Genomic DNA, 16,571 nt, shown 5'->3' on the forward strand with positions numbered 1-16,571 from the left:
CGTAAAGTAATGCAAAATACTCTAGCCGCAAATTTGACCGCTGATGTAGATGGCCGATGATGGATGTAGATAGTCAAGGGTTTGACAATCCAGATAATTTGCACGTATCTTGGCGCCGCGTCATGGATCCTGGCTCTGAGCTTGACCACGACACAATAATGAAATTTGATGGTTGCACAAATTCAAAATTTTTTAGGTGCTACTTGGTGACACCAATCCCATGAATTTGTGCCGTATATTTTTCAAGTTTTCGCGGTACTATTGTGGTCGGACGGGGATACGATTATCCTGACCCGATCACACCACACTAACAAACACACCATACCACACAAATTCATGAGATTGGTGGCACCAAAGACTCCGTAATAGATGGCTACAGTCTAAGGAAAAAACGTGCCTCGAAAATTTGATTCTTGATCAGATGGCGCCACTACCTTTGTCCTACTCTCGGATAGATGGCGTTGACGGTTTCGGTTATTTAACAATTTAACGCATATCAGTGAAAGATCATGGGTCAAAATCATATAAAAATAATTTATGCAAATAAAAAAATCATTTATCCATTTATATAAATACATTTTATCGTATTTGATCGTATTTTTACAAATCTTCATTTTTAGTTTTAAAGTGTGTCGATAGATGGCAGTGAATTTTCTGTGGTTACAAAATTTACTATGACAGTACCGCTCTATTCTATTATATCCTCTTTGGTGGCACTAAATAGCTCCTACAAAATGATGAATTTGTACAATGATCAAATCACATTATTGTGTTGTGGTCGGGCCAGGATCCAGGCGTCTTGGATCCTAGCCCGACCGCAATACATAGCCGTCCCGTCTACTTCAGTTGTCATATTTCTGGCTACAGTCTACATACATATTTTGCTGCTTACGAGTCGAAAGTATGATTTTACTAAAGTAAACCAGATGTAAATAAAACTCCTCATACAATTACCTAATTTTATTTAAATTAAATTATTAAACAACATCTAATAGTTGGCTTCCCACGCCTCCCTCTCCTTGCGTTCCTTCTCGACCTGCTTGACGACGGGGGAGAGGTACAGCACGTCCTCCTCGAGCTTGGTCCACTCCTCCTTGGGCAGGATGGTCTTCTGCAGGGAGAGCTGCATGGCGCGGACGATGCGGAAGTTGCGCTCGTCGACCACGTGCGCGGGGATGCGGCGCAGGGCCTCCTGCACGTCTTGGGTTTCGTACAGACAGTCGTCGCGCATTAGGCCTGTAGATTGAAATATTTATAATCAAATACCTATTAGCCTATGGAGTGTAGAAAAAGGAGCAAAATTTCTAAGTATGAAAAGTGTCCATCAAAAAACATTAAATAGGTGGCGCCACAATACACCGAAATGAAATGTCATAGACCTAGTATTTTATATAGATGTGCTATACGCGTGCGCCCGTGAGGGACAGAACATGCGCAATGCGACAATATTAAAAACACGTTTTAACATTCCTGACAACATACCAAAAACAACCTACGTAATTTGGTCGGGTTATTTGTTGCCCCTCCATCATTTCATCTCTACATTATTATACCTCTATGCTTCATGTCATGTCATATCCATGAGCCCATCTAGCGGCACCGGAGAGATTAGGAACTATTGTTTAAAGCTGAAAGCTGGTCACTTTTGCAACAGTTCTGCCATAAGAGACTGCCGTCCTTCCTCTACCGTCCATAATTTAACTCTTTCGACGCCGTGTGAAATACAAAAGCTGTCACTCCATAAACATAGTATAGTAGTTATAGACATGAAACCGAGCAACCGGTAAGAGAAAGACATATTCATGTTTTGACAGGTTAATGTATGGCAGCATAATCCTTCTTCTCTTTCACTCTTATAAATTTCGGTATTTCGCCATCGCCTCCTACCTATGCTGCCATAACCCGGCCATGAAAAAAAACCCGGTCGGTGATAAGGACAAAGCATGGCACTATTTTCTCTTTCCTCTTATAGGAATCGCAATTTTAAGACTATCTTTCTCTATCAAAGATTGTCAGGCCCTTGTGTCACTCAGACGCAACGTCACCGAAGTGTCAAAACTTTATGCATACTTATATGACATTTTCACACAAATAAGAAAAAAATAAAATAAGAAGGCCTAGCAAGTTATACCAGGGTCATAAATGTATGAAAATGAAAGTCCTCCCAAAATAGACAACCCAAAATAAACAGATTTTGTGCAGGTTGCAAAGTTGCAAGAAAAACACAAAATAAAATAAGTATGTTTTTTATTGCATTAATTAAGGATGCAAATTAAGATTTGCTTTGTCAGCATGGTTTAGTGAGCTTACTATTTATTTACCCTTTTCCAGGCATAGTATGATTTACCAACCACATGCATGTGTATTTAATTTTCGACCTTAGCAATCCAATTTAAGGTTCAAATTAGATTGATCTTTCAGGAAATGTGACGTCTTCAAATTAACTTTTCGAGACCCCTCCGTATATGGGTCCGGGTCTCGAAAGGTTAATAACCAAAACATAACTATTTTGTTGGGAAACCCTTCTATATTGGTACAGTCAGTGTCAAAGATATGTTTACATTTTCGGCCTTATTACAAAGGGGTAAGGTGCAAAAGTGTAAGCATATCTTTGACGTCGACTGTGCAACCTGGAAAAGAGTTAATTTATTTTACATATTCAATCAGATTATTAACTTGTTTATTCATGTTTATTCATTTGTTTATGTCTGACATTGTTTATTTCTTTTTTTTTTCTTTTTTTTTTGTGTTTATCAATATATAAATGTCTTATATATACAGGTAACATATATGTAATAGTCTTATGTAAATGTTTTGGTATTACACTGTAAGTTTATATTGAAATAAATAAATGGAATGAAACTCTTTGACAGCAAAAAATATCAATTGATGCGCAGCTGCAGTTTATTATTAACACATTCACTGCTGGCAACCCGCTAGGCAGGTTCCCTGTTCAGTCACTTTCCGCTACAAAGCGGAAAAGCTGTGTTAACAACTGTAACAATTGTTTCAAATGGTGTTCATAATGTCGGATATTTTTTTGGAAAGGTTTAATTCTTTCTAATTAATTTCTGAGCAGACAAAGGAATATTGTATTTCACTCAAGTGACAAGATATAACAATTGAAAGGGTTATTTCAAATTCAGCAAATTGGACATGGCCATACCAAGTAGAAGTTTTACATATATGAAACTTCTACTCACTCTTCTTTTCTTTGTATTATAACGAAAACTAGTGTACAGACAGATGTTACTTGAATGTAGAATTTCATTTTAAAATGAGTGTTACTTCAATTGTGTGGCATCGGCTAGGTTTATGTATAAATTGTATGTATAATTTTGGAATAATAAATCTCTCTATCTATCTATGTGACACTTTCTATTCTATGGGCCTGAGCTATACTAAATTCTTACCCAACTAACTAAGGGGGAAAGGTAATGTTTTTCCTTACAGCAATATTAAACCATGTGGGTAGGGTATTGATCTGTGCACTGTTGACATTTTAGTATCTGCAGAGGTATTTTTTTGAATGTAACTTACCATATTTGTTAAATCCTGACAAATTATAAGCCCATTGTTTCATGTTACCTGGAAAAAATAAGTTGCGTTATATAACAAGAAAATACATATAGTCGACGAATATGTGTTGTAACTTGAAACTACAAAATAAAACATCAATATATTTCTTACTTAAACGAACTGCAGTAGCTCGGAGTGCCATTTTTGCTAAATTTACAACAGAAAAGTTGTAAATTAGTGGTCAATAACCAAATCTCGATTTTTCTTCTACTGAAACTCAAAAGTCAAAGTACTGAAATCTCAAATGTCAAAGTCAGTCAACCTGTCAACCTTGCCATATGAGAGGTGTATTTTCATAAGAGATAATTTTTCAATGGTCCAATCATGCTTGAAATATCCTTTTGACCGTTTGGTATGGTTTCTTGTTCAGTTTGTCTATTACACCGTCTCATATATGCACTCTTTACTTGATTGTTGTGACGTCATGAGATTATATATTTACCACAGAACTATGCATTACATATTATTCCACTCTTTCATATAAATAACATATAATTTATTTTAATACGTTCGATTGGACCAAAATTGTCAGTTTTTTTTAATACAAATAGGAAAATACTCTTGTCACTACTACTGGGCCTAGGGATGAAATAATAATTATCGAGTAAATGGGGTTAATAGTCATTTACTCGATAATTATTATTTTACATCCCTAAATGGGGTTAATAGAGTCAAGAGCGCTGGTGGCCTAGCGGTAAGAGCGTCCGACGTTGAATCCAAAGTTGAGTTCAAACCTCGGCTCGTAGAATGAGTTTTTCTGTTTCTACCAATAAGTTTTTCGGAACTTATGTACGAAATATTCTTTGAGTTGATTTTCGATGAAGAAAAACATCGTGACGAAATCGGACTAATACTACAAGGCCTAGTTTACCCTCTGGGTTGGAAGGTCAGATGGCAGTCGGTTTGGTAAAAATTTGTGCCTACGCCAATTCTTGGGATTAGTTGTCAAGCAGACCCCAGGCTCCCATGAGCTGTGGCCGTGGCAAAAAGCCGGGACAAAACGCGAGGAAAATGATGATGAGGTTAATAGAGTCAGACCAAGATAACTCCGCAGCACATGCTGTGCAAGTGTTATTTTAAATGTCAAACTTCTATGAAATTATAACGTTTATAGTCCCCGGCAAGCTCGATTCTCCATACAAACGTAGTTACGCTCTCATTTTAAAACTTAGTACTTACAATAGGATAAGGAATATCTAGGTCTGAAATTAGTTTATGTAGCTTCAGATACCAAAGATACTTTTGAAAGGCTGTTTTTAAAACTTCGCACTTCACTCTTTGGTTCGCTTGTGGGACGGAATTTTTAGGAATATGAATAGGTCAATTTTGATTAAGGAGAGATAGGTATCTATCATTTTTATTAACAATAACTATTTAGCTGATTTTTTTTCTGCTATCGATGTCTTTCTTGACAATTTTGTCGATTGTCGATAGGTCACATCGGATTTTGACGTGACACGATGACATCCCTAGCCATAGCCAATAAAAGAAAATTGAGAAAAATCTTGAAATTAGGCTGTGTTTTATAATCTAATTTATTTCATCTACGAGGTAAAGATGTAATGCAATATGTCGTTGATACTTAATTACCGTAAGCTTCACAAAGTACATAAAATTGTAATGACGTTATCCTAATATTATCAGGCCGATCTGCTTTTGAAGCCAACACGATAAGAATTGGTTACGCGTGGCTCCTTCGTGCCTCTTATCAGGTTGTTTGCCGTCTTGGCGTGAACTTCGAATGCCCCCGCCCGACCTCATAGTTCCTCGGCCGGCTTATCACGATGAATAAAATGAGACGACGGAAGGTAACGTATTCATTCTATATCGTCGCGTGGTCCCGTTCAGTTCGCTGATACGCATCCGTTTGAACAGTTGTCCGCTTGTAACGAGTACATATTCCCATTGTTATTGTTCTCTTCGCGAGTGTTAAGTTATACTTATAAACTAACCTAGTACTTTTTTCTCTCATCCTGCATCCAAGAGGAGGAATGCCAAGAGACTGTCGGGATTGTCTGGGAATTCGTTTTCGAATTAGCACCCTGCACCAGACCTGGAAGTGGCTGCATCAGACCATTGCCCTCCACGAGTACCTCATCGCCCTCTCAGCGTCCGCTGCCGATGCTCCTTGTGCACAACATTAGAGTGTTCCCCCAGAATCTTTGAACACAAACTTTAGTGATATAATTAGGACTGTTACTACCGAATTAAGGTAAACCTACGCTTATAAACTGTTCTTATCTTTTCATACAAAAAAGTGTCTATTTGTGAACTGTTGAAACTAAAATTTATAAAATACTAAAATGGCCCAAGCAATGATGAAAAAGATGGCCGGCAGCGCCTGTGTGGTGATCGGCATCACCCGCAGGACTAGCTCCCGCAGCCTGGTGTCTGCCAACAAGACCCTGGCTGCTAAGAAGGAAAAGGAGCTTCCCGCTGAGAGGGAGGTCACAAAGTCTGTATTCATGTCCCAGTCCACTGACATCTACACTAACTTGGCTTTAGAAGACTGGATGTACCGTAACATGGACTTCTCCAAGCACCATGTGATGATGGTATGGAGGAATGAGCCCTGCGTTGTGGTCGGAAGGCACCAGAATCCTTGGCTGGAAGCTAATGTACCCCTGCTGGCTGAGAAAGAGATAGCCCTAGCTCGCCGCAACAGTGGTGGTGGTACTGTCTACCATGACCGTGGCAACCTCAATGTCACATTCTTCACTCCCCGTGAGAGATATGACAGAAAGTACAACTTGGAGCTCATCAAGAGAGCTCTCTTCAGAGGTTTTGGAGTCAACGCCATCATCAACAAGCGCCAAGACATCATCGTCAGAGATAAATACAAAGTATCCTTTTTTAATAACAACCACTGTTTGCCTGTTCAATGCATAGGTCTTTATCTACGCCATAGCATTAGGTTATTATTCACAAAAACAAAATAATTTAATAGTACCAGTATACCATATATTGACACAGCTGTATCCTTTGTTTCCAACTTTAATGCGGATTAAAACTGTCATTTCCTTCTGTTACTGTATTGTATTTAACATTTAGAGAGGTTTAGTATCAATGTGTAACTTACAATCTTAATGTATTTTATATCAATGATATCTAATCCGAAAATTTCTAGATATCTGGGATTTATTCTGAAACTACATTACTACACCCATGCTCTGTTTGTGGATAACAATGGCAAATGAAACTTAATATAACAAATATTTCGATTACAGTTCATAATTACAGTATTTATTCAGTTGTGAGATATATAGTTGGTCAAACCAAATTGTTAGTAAATAAGAACAAAAAAAAACTATACTCACCCTTTTCTTTTGGGAGCTAGTACTAGTGTAAGACAAAGACAGTATGATTCTCTCTATCTATGTTTGAAATGAGACAGTCCTTTGACAAACTATATTTTAAAAACTATAGATACTACTGATACTAGTTATTTATTTCATAGTCAATTTACATTACCAATAGAAAATATATAATGTGTGTGAGACAATATGAAATTAAGGGGCCCTGGTCCTGATCGTGTGTCAACATTAAAACAACTCGCTGCAACTTGTATTAAATTTATTTTTACTCCACTAGACTTACATTTTTTACCTCTTGACAACTCAATCTCTTCTGCTGTTTTTATTCAAATGATTCCTATCATAGACAAGAGTAAGAAAAAAAACCTAGAGTTTATACAATTATAACTTGTGTTCGGTTATGAACAAAATGTATCCACAACAATTTCCTTAATAGTAACCCAGGTTTCTGGAACTGCTGCAAAGCTCGGCCACCTCTCAGCATACCACCACTGCACTCTCCTAGTGGACGCCAACAAGTCGGATCTCAGCAAAGCCCTGGCCAAGCGGGAGGTGAGTCAAAGTCCACATGACTGGACCTTTATTTACTTCACCTTTGTTATTGAACTACTTAAATACAATATAACTATTTGTCCTTGTAGAGTTAAATTTTAATTCTAGCCTTTAACATTGTTTTTTGAACAAAGTTTAACAGTTACTATGCACTCAACATGCAATTGAAATGGACTTTCACTGAATAATAATATTGAATAGAATTGACTCCTAACCCCTTTTTGGTTTCCGAATGAATGAATTGGGAAAATCACCTTTATGAGCAAAGCATTAAATGTTTAACTTGGATGAATTCAATAGGTGCCTGCCTCTCTGCATTCTTATAAGATGCTAACAAGCTTGGTGCCGCCAATGTTTTTGATACAAAATATTTATTTATTATTTATTCAGGCAATTACAACAACAATATCTAATTTACAAAGCGTCTAAATAATAATATCTTTTAAATATACAGTATGGGTTAAATAACTTGATTCTCCGATATAAGAAATGTTTGTATGTCCTATGTATTTTCATAGTTAAAAAACTATCGACACCTAATTGACTAGCGCCTTATATAATCAAGTTTGTAGTTTGTAGTAACGTTAGTTGTTACTATGTAGAGTTGAACATGTGGCATTGTTTTTCTTTGCCGCGCGTTGCAGAGTTTTTACATATTCAGTAATGTCACAAAGTCAGCTTGCGCATAGGCATGATTCACGTGCGACTGTATAAAGGAATGTAAATGGGTTTCAATTGTTTGTTCTGTGCAACTTTAGTAGGTACTTAACAGTATCCAATAGTATATACTATTATTTACTAATTTAGTTTCGAGAATGGGATTTCATTATTTGTAATGTCTAATATTTTTTCTGTATTAGGTAGAACTAGTAGGCATACTATTCTTACTTGTTTTACCATGCTCATTTTTTATTAATATAATACTGCATTGTTAAATCGTGATTATCTGGAACGGATATAGAAACTCATGATAATGAAGTGATATCTTGTTCCTTTTTTATAGATATAAATATTTGATAACACACACAGATACCATGACATGATAAGATAAAATAAACATTTATACCATCTGCTTCAGATAATAATAGCACATACAATATACAAATTTTCTATAAGTATTGATAAAAATGCATTGCACTGTGCTAGCGCGATCTATTAAAGTTGTATCTATTTCATTTCATTTTTTTCTTTTCATTTATTTATTTGCCATAAATTGTATGTTTACATAAAATGGTAATAATAATCTATGCCTTGTTAATCTACATACATAGTGAGTTCCAATGTAATTTTTGGACTTAGAACCTCTAATCCCATCTTATAATTCAATTTAAATTTGGCCGTATAAAGACATCAGGATTTAGGAGGCTATATGGAGACTTTGCCATATAATCTCATCGTAAAAAGTTGCCTTCTAGACTAATACGTAGTAAAGTAGTATTAGTTCATGCACGTATCCACTAATCAACTCCTCCCCCGAAAACAGTCTAAGGGCATATAATTCTATTTAGCATGGCATACAGACGAACGCGACGGCGTCCATGCCTTCGCCCGTGGCCAACCTGTCGGAGGTGAACAACCGCGTGACGGTGGACGCGCTGCAGACGGCGCTGGGCTACGAGTACATGCGGACCCCGGCGCTGAGCCTCGGCGATGGAGGACAGAATCTGATCTCGCAGCAGCGGGGCTTCCAGTTCGTCAATCCTTCGGAAGACTGGTTCCCAGGTGAGTTCATTCTTCTGTATATAGTAGCGAAAAAGGATTGTTAAGCCATTGGTGTTTAATTTGAAATAGTTTGAGCATACTCTTAAGAGAAGCTTTGCACAGTGTTTCAGAATATAAGTGGCTTAGCAGTCGTCGTCGCTTTTGTACAGACTACAGAGCATTATGAAATTTATGAATAATAACAAAGTCCTTTTGTTTCTCTTACGCATACGGAATGTCTTTGTTACTACTTAGGTAACAGGTACTAACCACTTGGTATAGTATCTAAGTAAGACTTAAACACAAATACATATGTATTTATATATTATCTCAGGTGATTTTTTCGGGCTCGGGCCCTCGGGCAATCTGTTAAACAAAAGGTATTGTTTCCTTTATGCAGTGGTTACACTGCTTAATACTGTCAATAGCCCCTATATAAGTGACGGGAACAAGCCCGTTTAAAAAGCAAATTTAGCATTCTAATTATATGGTTCAATGGGATATATTATAAATTTAATATACGCGATATAATCCATTTTCATAGTTTTATTTTATGTGGTTCAAATTCATGAAACAGCCCATTCGGAGTTAAACCCGTTTTGTTATCTCCAAAAACAATACCACCCTGATTGTTCTCTGAATGAGCTGTCTCATGAATTTGAACCTTATTACTATCACGATAGCTGCTTTTAAACGACATGGTTGCTTTCGCACGTGCTGTAGACCGCTCTTAAAAGAAACAAAGGCTTTTGTTCAACGGATTAGGGTCCTAACCCGAAAAAATCATCTGAGATAATTGCTATTGCGAACATTCAGCAGCAATAGTCGAGGATGAGACTACGCGTCAAATTTTCTACCATTTTTCTTTCGAATAGCTTAACAAAAAGAGTTGTGTCTCCATATAATAAAAAACAATTGGCGTGGTAGATACTTTAAAACTGTACAGATAATGTCGAGTAGTATTAATGGTAGTATCGAAGTGGCTTGTGCAAGTTTTTACACGACTGTCTGCACATAAAAAGAGTGTGACAACATTTTTGCCACAATAACAACCAAATATTCCTGTCGCAAATAACTTCGACGAATGTTCAGAAACGTGACCATCACAACTAGTCTTCCTTTATCTGGGCCTTGATACCCGAGGGTCGCGACCCACACTTGAGGAACACTTGTTTAAATTAATTTCTAGCCGCATAGTAACCGGAAAAAAGTTAAATTTATTTAGTAAATTCCATTCGTTCAATTCTTATTTACTTGATTCAAGGGTTTGCCTTTTTATCGTTCGCACGGAAGTCTTTTGTCTATTCATTATTTAAATCAATTCATCTGACCCACAATAGTAAACCATATTGGTAAACATGTTATGTATAATAGGGATGATGACACACGTTGAATTTTATAACAAAATCTAGTAACATAGATAGAAAATGAGCAATTTATCACAATATATTAAAATAATATATGGCAATTATACAAAAATATACAGGACTTGAAAGTTTCAAAATTCAAGTAATTTTTTAACTTCCAAAAAGGAAAAAAGTAAGGGTACAATTCGATTCCTTACATTTAATCCACAAAAAGATTGTACAGCAACTATATACATAAACGCAATATTTCACCGACAAAAACGTAATTTTCTTGTTTTGTCCATACATTCAAGATGGGCTCTCAGTGACCTTGATGTCACGTTCACTTATCGTTTTGTTAGGAGCGTTTCGCGAGTGAAGTACGACTGTCGGACTTTGACTATTATTTCTGACTTTTGTATTGATTTAATGCAATGGGTCCCATACAGACACTTGATCCTAAAAATAAACCTGATCGATGGATATCATTAATGATAATTTGTCATCTAACCTAACCTATTAGATTCTTGTACTAAGCATTTTCGTTAAGCACCTGGTCTACATTTTTTGACATACTTTAATGTCCCCTATTGCCCTTTGGCCATTGTATAATGGGTCCCCATTACGTCACAGAAGGCCGCGAATTATAATCTCGTTAGGTACGGTGAAGTTTTCTAATTATCCTTTGATAATAAAATCTTTGTATTCAGCTTTCCTTCGAAAGAAAAAAATTGTTTAGCAATGAAGTGACACCACTTATATCCCTTAATTATTTACTTGTTCTGATATTCTGCAGCTGTTCAATTCCGGCTGTATATTGCAAAACTGACTGCACCATTGTTATTTATGATACTATTTGATACCACATGTAGACTGCTCAAGTAAACAACCTTATCATGCACACGCAAATAATACTTAATTAGTGCCACTGTAAATACATTCATCTCTTGAATAATAACTCCAATATATATTTAAAATTGTGATAAGCGACATAAATACAAAGATAATATGGTTTATTTCTGTGCTACTTTTCGTAGCTAAGATAATGAAAATATTATTAACTAACTTTTTTTTTAATGTCTGGTCCATACTACGACGCAATAGTTTCACTCTTTTCACCAAAAAAACTTTGGCCTACGGCACAAAAGGTAGACTATAATTTCTTTTTTATAGTAGTTAGCAGTGGCGTGGTATTAAGGACTAATTGCACCAAACACAATTAACGGACTGATAAGCGTCACGCAGCAGAATTCTATGAAACTTCACATACCTATAAATAAAATTTAACGAACGCTTTAACGGTAACGGACGGTTTGATGCAACCGACCCTAAGACTATCAGAAATACTAACTTTTAGTTGATTGTAGAATAATGTGCTGAAATGTCTCGCCGATGCTTGAAACAGGAACACCACGCCACTGGTAGTTAGGTTTTGCTTTGTTTATCATATTGTAGATAATAATATTATTGCGTTGTTACAGGTCTCTCGGAAATCAGGAACGAGCTCCAAAGCTGGGACTGGTGCTTCGGACGAACTCCCGTCTTCACCGTGAGCCGCACCTTCCCAGTACCTGAAGAACTGCTAGCACCATCCAAAGTATACTCCGCGACGCAGGAGCTCTCCATCAACATGAAAGTAGAGAAAGGTCTGATCAGTGACGTGACCTTAAACATCGCGCCTGGCCTCATAGAATCCGGGTTCCACGGCGAAGCCTCTGTGATCACTCATCTCATCGGGAAACGCTTCACGAGCGAAGCCCTCGCGGCGCTCCAAGACGCGATGCTCACTCGCAGGGACTCGGGCACCAAACTCGACGACCGAGAACAGTTCGTGGCCAAGTGCTTTGATCAGGTCGTCAATACCGTCTAATGTATTAACGCGATCGTAGCGGTTTACTGGACATTTTCACGAGGAAAAGTACCTTCGGTTACAAAGAGGAAAAATAAGGTTCTTCCGCTTTGTAATCAAAATTCCCTAAGTGTATCTTCTCACGATAATGCTCTAACACGTAATCTTTTACGATTTTGTATTGTATAGACAGTGTGTATCATTGTAAGTATAATTGTAAATGTACAAATAATGTAGATAATATAACTTGGTCTCGTTGTTTAACTTTATGTAGAATTAAAATGTGCCTTAAATTGTAGTGTCAATCAACCTCTTTCTTATTTTTTGGCTGCATATTCTTCTAACATCTATTCTTCTTTTGCCTTTGTACAGATTTTTATGTTCTATTAATTTCTTTTCTGCTTGTTCGATACGTGTTGTTATAGTTTAGTCTAATGTTTAACGCGAGACGCACTTCGCGCCGCAACAAGAATGCATCATATCATTTGTTTTAATTTAATTATTATTTCGTAGCTCAATTAATCCAAGTATTCTTACTTATTGATACATTTAACGTTACTTAGCATATGTTTTATAATGTGCCCTTCACACTTGCGCGCGCACAAACACACACACATACATACCGCGAGTGTGGAGTGCTTATTAACATTGTTTTCATTATTTTAACGTATGTTAACACATGTCTTACCTATAGTCTAAAAGCCATTTCATAACCCTTATTACTTTGCCGTAAGATCTACCCTAAACAGGGACTTTTTTGTATGGAATTGAAGTAATATTAGTTATTTTTAATTTAGTTTTAAATGCTCTAGGTATCTCAGGATTATAGTAAAATATATTACATGACATTATATATTTGTTTTCTTTATAACCTCGAAGCGAAGGTCTGTTTGTTTACCTACTTGGTAGTCGTTGGCAGGTTAAAGGTTGTCGCTACAATAAGTTATTGATTGAGTTTAGAATAGGCGTAACAAGGAGCTTTTAGCGGCGGTATAGCCGCAGGCTGAGCGCGCATTAAGCGACTATTGGATGGTTTAGTGGAAGCGTTGTCCTCGCACAATGAAAACTGGCTTGGAAGCTCCTCTCGCTTTGGAGGTGGTTGCGCCCGCGCCAGTCCGCGCTCGCACTCGGCCGCACGCGCGCGCTCGAGCGCCATATTGAATTGTGACGCGTTGTCATGACAACCACGTAAACAGATCTTTGCCGCGTGTTTTTGAACTGCTTGAAGCTTAGTGCTGTGATTTAGTATTTGAATGCGATCCGATAGAGATATTTTTACACTTTGAAGTGAGTGGGTATAATTATATTTAATATTCCTTTTTAGATTAAATTAATACATGTTTACTAACTTTTAATTCTAAGAATTCTAACTTTAGAGTAAACGTGGGGAAAGATAAATATAGGCACCTGAATTTCACCTACTTATATGAGTAAACATAAATAGGTAGGTACCTAAACTGATGTAGGTATATCCTAATATGTATAGATAATGCCTAATTAATAGCTCAGACAAATAGTAGCAAATAGCATAGCAAATAACATAGTAGATAGTAACAAACTGATTTGGTTTCTTACTATGGCACAGCTAGTGAAGCAAGCTAAAATAAATACAAGTTATAAGTAGGTTTTTGTGTTTTGTGGTAATATCAAAATTAAATACGAAAACTTAGGTATTTGTTGCAATTTTCTTGATCATAGACTGATCCTATAATGATGATAGACCATAGAAGTTGGCCACGAGTTCGAATCAACAATTACGAAAAAACGACGTTTTCTTAAATCGTCTATTTTTTATATCTTTGTTAACTTTAACAGCCTGTAGCTCCTAAAGTTTAAGATCGTAGAGTAAAAATAAACATAACCAATTTGGTAGCAAGTTTTATGTTTAAACTTTTGTCCGAAGTAATTATAATGCTATTCGTACAGATATTCGACATATGAGCAAAAATATGAAAGGTACCTTCATCCCCCCTACACCCTCAGCACACCCCCCACCCTTGAGGACTTTTAGTATTTTTATCTGGACACCAATTTATACCAATTTTCAAAACTACACGAATTATTTCCGCAGTTTTTTTTTAATTTTCTTGGATTAATATTTTTTGTGTTAATTAGTTTAAAATTAAAACCTCTGACACGAATTTATGAGACGTCAAAGTCGAACCCGAATATGTAGATTTACTAGATTTCGTACATATGTAAGATCCTTCACAGCAATAAAAAGTGTTTTTTAGACAATGTTTAAAAATACCGGACAAGTGCGAGTCGGACTCGCCCACCGAGGCCCGAGGGTTCCGTACTTTTTAGTATTGTTGTTATAGCGGCAACAGAAATACATCATCTGTGAAAATTTAAATTGTCTATCTATCACGGCTCATGAGATACCGCCTGGTGACAGACAGACAGACGGACAGTGGAGTTAAATATTTAAGTGGGGCTCACATACAACAAACGTGATTTTTTTGCCGTTATTTGCGTAATGGTACGGAACCCTTCGTGCGCGAGTCCGACTCGCACTTGGCCGGTTTTTTTTTTGTTATCGAGTCAACCTTAACCTTTTAAGGTTTTGGTTGGAGTCTGCCCTTGCAAATATAGTCTAATTTTCGTGTGATTTTTTTTATAGCATGTGCCCTTTATTAAAACGTGTAAAAAATCAATATAAAAATAAAACTGCGTTAGCCCTCTTTTAAGCTTAGTCAGCCGCTACGCCATCTAGCTTAAAAACGACTAAGTTAATTTGTCCAGTTTTGTTGTTGGGGTTGGCAATTAACTGTCAAAGGTTTGTAGAGATGGCGACATCATAGCTTGCCCCTTTTTCTATGACATTTGGCTTACAGGGCTGGCATCCCGGGGCATTAAAAAAACAAAAAATTGACACAATTCTAGGAATTGACAGGGCAAGCTATGCTGGCGCCATCTGCTAATTATTTCGACCGGCCAACCCCATTAATGAGAGATGGGACCCAGACCAGGAAATTAAAACAAGAATAGAAATCGCAAGGAACACGTTCATGTCAATGAAATCGCTGTTTACCAATAGAAGCATAAATACCAAACTGAGGTGGAGACTCGTCAAATGCTATGTTATATCTATCCTGCTGTATGGCATGGAGGCATGGACACTGAATAAATACACATCAGATAGACTTGCTGCCTTTGAGATGTGGCTCTACCGAAGGATGTTAAAGATATCATGGACTGAACACGTTACGAACAAAGAAGTACTGCGTAGAATGAAGAAGACTCCAGAAGTACTCAACATCATTAAAAGACGAAAAACAGCCTATCTGGGTCACATATACAGAAATAAGAAATACGACTTATTACAAACAATTATCGAGGGAAAATTTGAGGGAAGAAGAGGGAGAGGTAGACCTAGATATAAATGGATAGATAACATTAAGGACTGGACACTTACAAAAGACGCAGCCACTCTCAAGAAATTAGCAAAGACCAGGAAGTTGAATGCCATGCTGACCGCCGACGCCCATTAGATGGGCATGGCACCAAAAGAAGAAGAACCCCATTAATAATAGGTTCCTAGGTTTATTTATGTTGTATATTTGTTAGTGGCTTTCGGCTTCTATACTAAAATATAGAAGCCATCTGAGTTTTGACTATTAAAATTATCATAAAATTTAATAATAGAGGCATATTTGAGTTTAACGTCCTTTTAAACAAATTCAACAACTTAGATGCGGCAGCATATCTGGCTAAGCTATAATACTCCCAAATAATGCAATACAAGGTTAATATGACTAGATTGCGTGTTCAGCACTTAAAAGGCAATAAAATAGGTAATATTAAGTAATAACACATCCCTCCGTTCCTATACTGGAAGCATCAAATTAAAAACGAATATTCTACTTACTTGGTATGTTATTGCCTTTAAGCACGCTATTAGTAGCATCTTGTTAAGTAAGTAATAAATACTAGGTTCCTAAAAAGTAAGACTATTTTAAGCTAAGTATTCAGAAAATGAAATAGCTATTTAAATTGTTTTTGTACTAAGTACAAAAACAATTAAATATATACAATTATATATACAGTACACTCCACGAACGTTTTTACTGTTTTTACACTTTATTTAGCATTTGGGTCATTGTACTTTTTGATGACCATTAATCTCTTGCCAGAAAAAAGTATGATAGACATTGAATTCGTGTATGAAAATTGTATTCCCAAATTGTACCTGAACCAAATAATAGGAATTTGTTGACCAATATTCAT

At 36.7% G+C, this 16,571-nt stretch overlaps 5 protein-coding genes and 1 long non-coding RNA gene across 9 annotated transcripts in view; 4 read left to right on the forward strand and 2 right to left on the reverse strand.

The window, feature by feature from the left end:
* The window catches only part of LOC134755792 (uncharacterized), a 158,278-nt gene that overhangs the window by 1,303 nt on the left and 140,404 nt on the right, over positions 1-16,571 (reverse strand). The gene's annotated exons all lie outside the window — the stretch shown is intronic.
* On the reverse strand, positions 946-3,834 carry LOC134755715 (cytochrome b-c1 complex subunit 7-like). Its single transcript, XM_063692260.1, has 3 exons — positions 3,691-3,834; positions 3,541-3,588; positions 946-1,236 (listed from the first exon to the last, which is right to left on the reverse strand). The coding sequence occupies exons 1-3, from the start codon at positions 3,719-3,721 to the stop codon at positions 989-991; spliced, it is 327 nt and encodes a 108-aa protein (XP_063548330.1). The 5' UTR covers positions 3,722-3,834; the 3' UTR covers positions 946-988.
* On the forward strand, positions 1,284-1,529 carry LOC134755716 (uncharacterized). The gene is made up of 2 exons (XR_010129079.1): positions 1,284-1,342; positions 1,378-1,529. It is a non-coding gene; the product is annotated as an uncharacterized LOC134755716 (long non-coding RNA).
* Positions 5,029-5,790, forward strand: LOC134755802 (uncharacterized). Its single transcript, XM_063692411.1, has 3 exons — positions 5,029-5,130; positions 5,224-5,387; positions 5,564-5,790. Exon 3 carries the CDS (start codon positions 5,571-5,573, stop codon positions 5,721-5,723), a length of 153 nt encoding a protein of 50 aa, XP_063548481.1. The 5' UTR covers positions 5,029-5,130; positions 5,224-5,387; positions 5,564-5,570; the 3' UTR covers positions 5,724-5,790.
* Positions 5,735-13,192, forward strand: LOC134755772 (lipoyl amidotransferase LIPT1, mitochondrial). Of its 2 annotated transcripts, none has more exons than XM_063692364.1 (4): positions 5,735-6,422; positions 7,338-7,445; positions 8,966-9,167; positions 11,974-13,192. In XM_063692364.1, exons 1-4 carry the CDS (start codon positions 5,883-5,885, stop codon positions 12,360-12,362), a joined length of 1,239 nt encoding a protein of 412 aa, XP_063548434.1. In that variant the 5' UTR covers positions 5,735-5,882; the 3' UTR covers positions 12,363-13,192. The 2 variants fall into 2 exon arrangements, with proteins under 2 accessions (XP_063548434.1, XP_063548433.1); XM_063692363.1 differs by having other exon boundaries at positions 5,877-6,422; positions 8,954-9,167.
* LOC134755759 (uncharacterized) overlaps positions 13,454-16,571 on the forward strand; it is a 102,215-nt gene continuing 99,097 nt past the window's right edge. For 2 of the 3 annotated variants that reach the window (XM_063692334.1, XM_063692335.1), the window contains exon 1: positions 13,457-13,628. The gene's annotated coding sequence lies outside the window, so the exon portion shown is untranslated. Of the gene's footprint in view, positions 13,629-16,571 lie in introns of all 3 variants that reach the window. The other variant, XM_063692336.1, reaches the window with a different exon arrangement.

The sequence above is a fragment of the Cydia strobilella genome, chromosome 3 (assembly GCF_947568885.1).
Source record: "Cydia strobilella chromosome 3, ilCydStro3.1, whole genome shotgun sequence".
In the NCBI taxonomy this organism is placed as follows: Eukaryota; Metazoa; Arthropoda; class Insecta; order Lepidoptera; family Tortricidae; genus Cydia; species Cydia strobilella.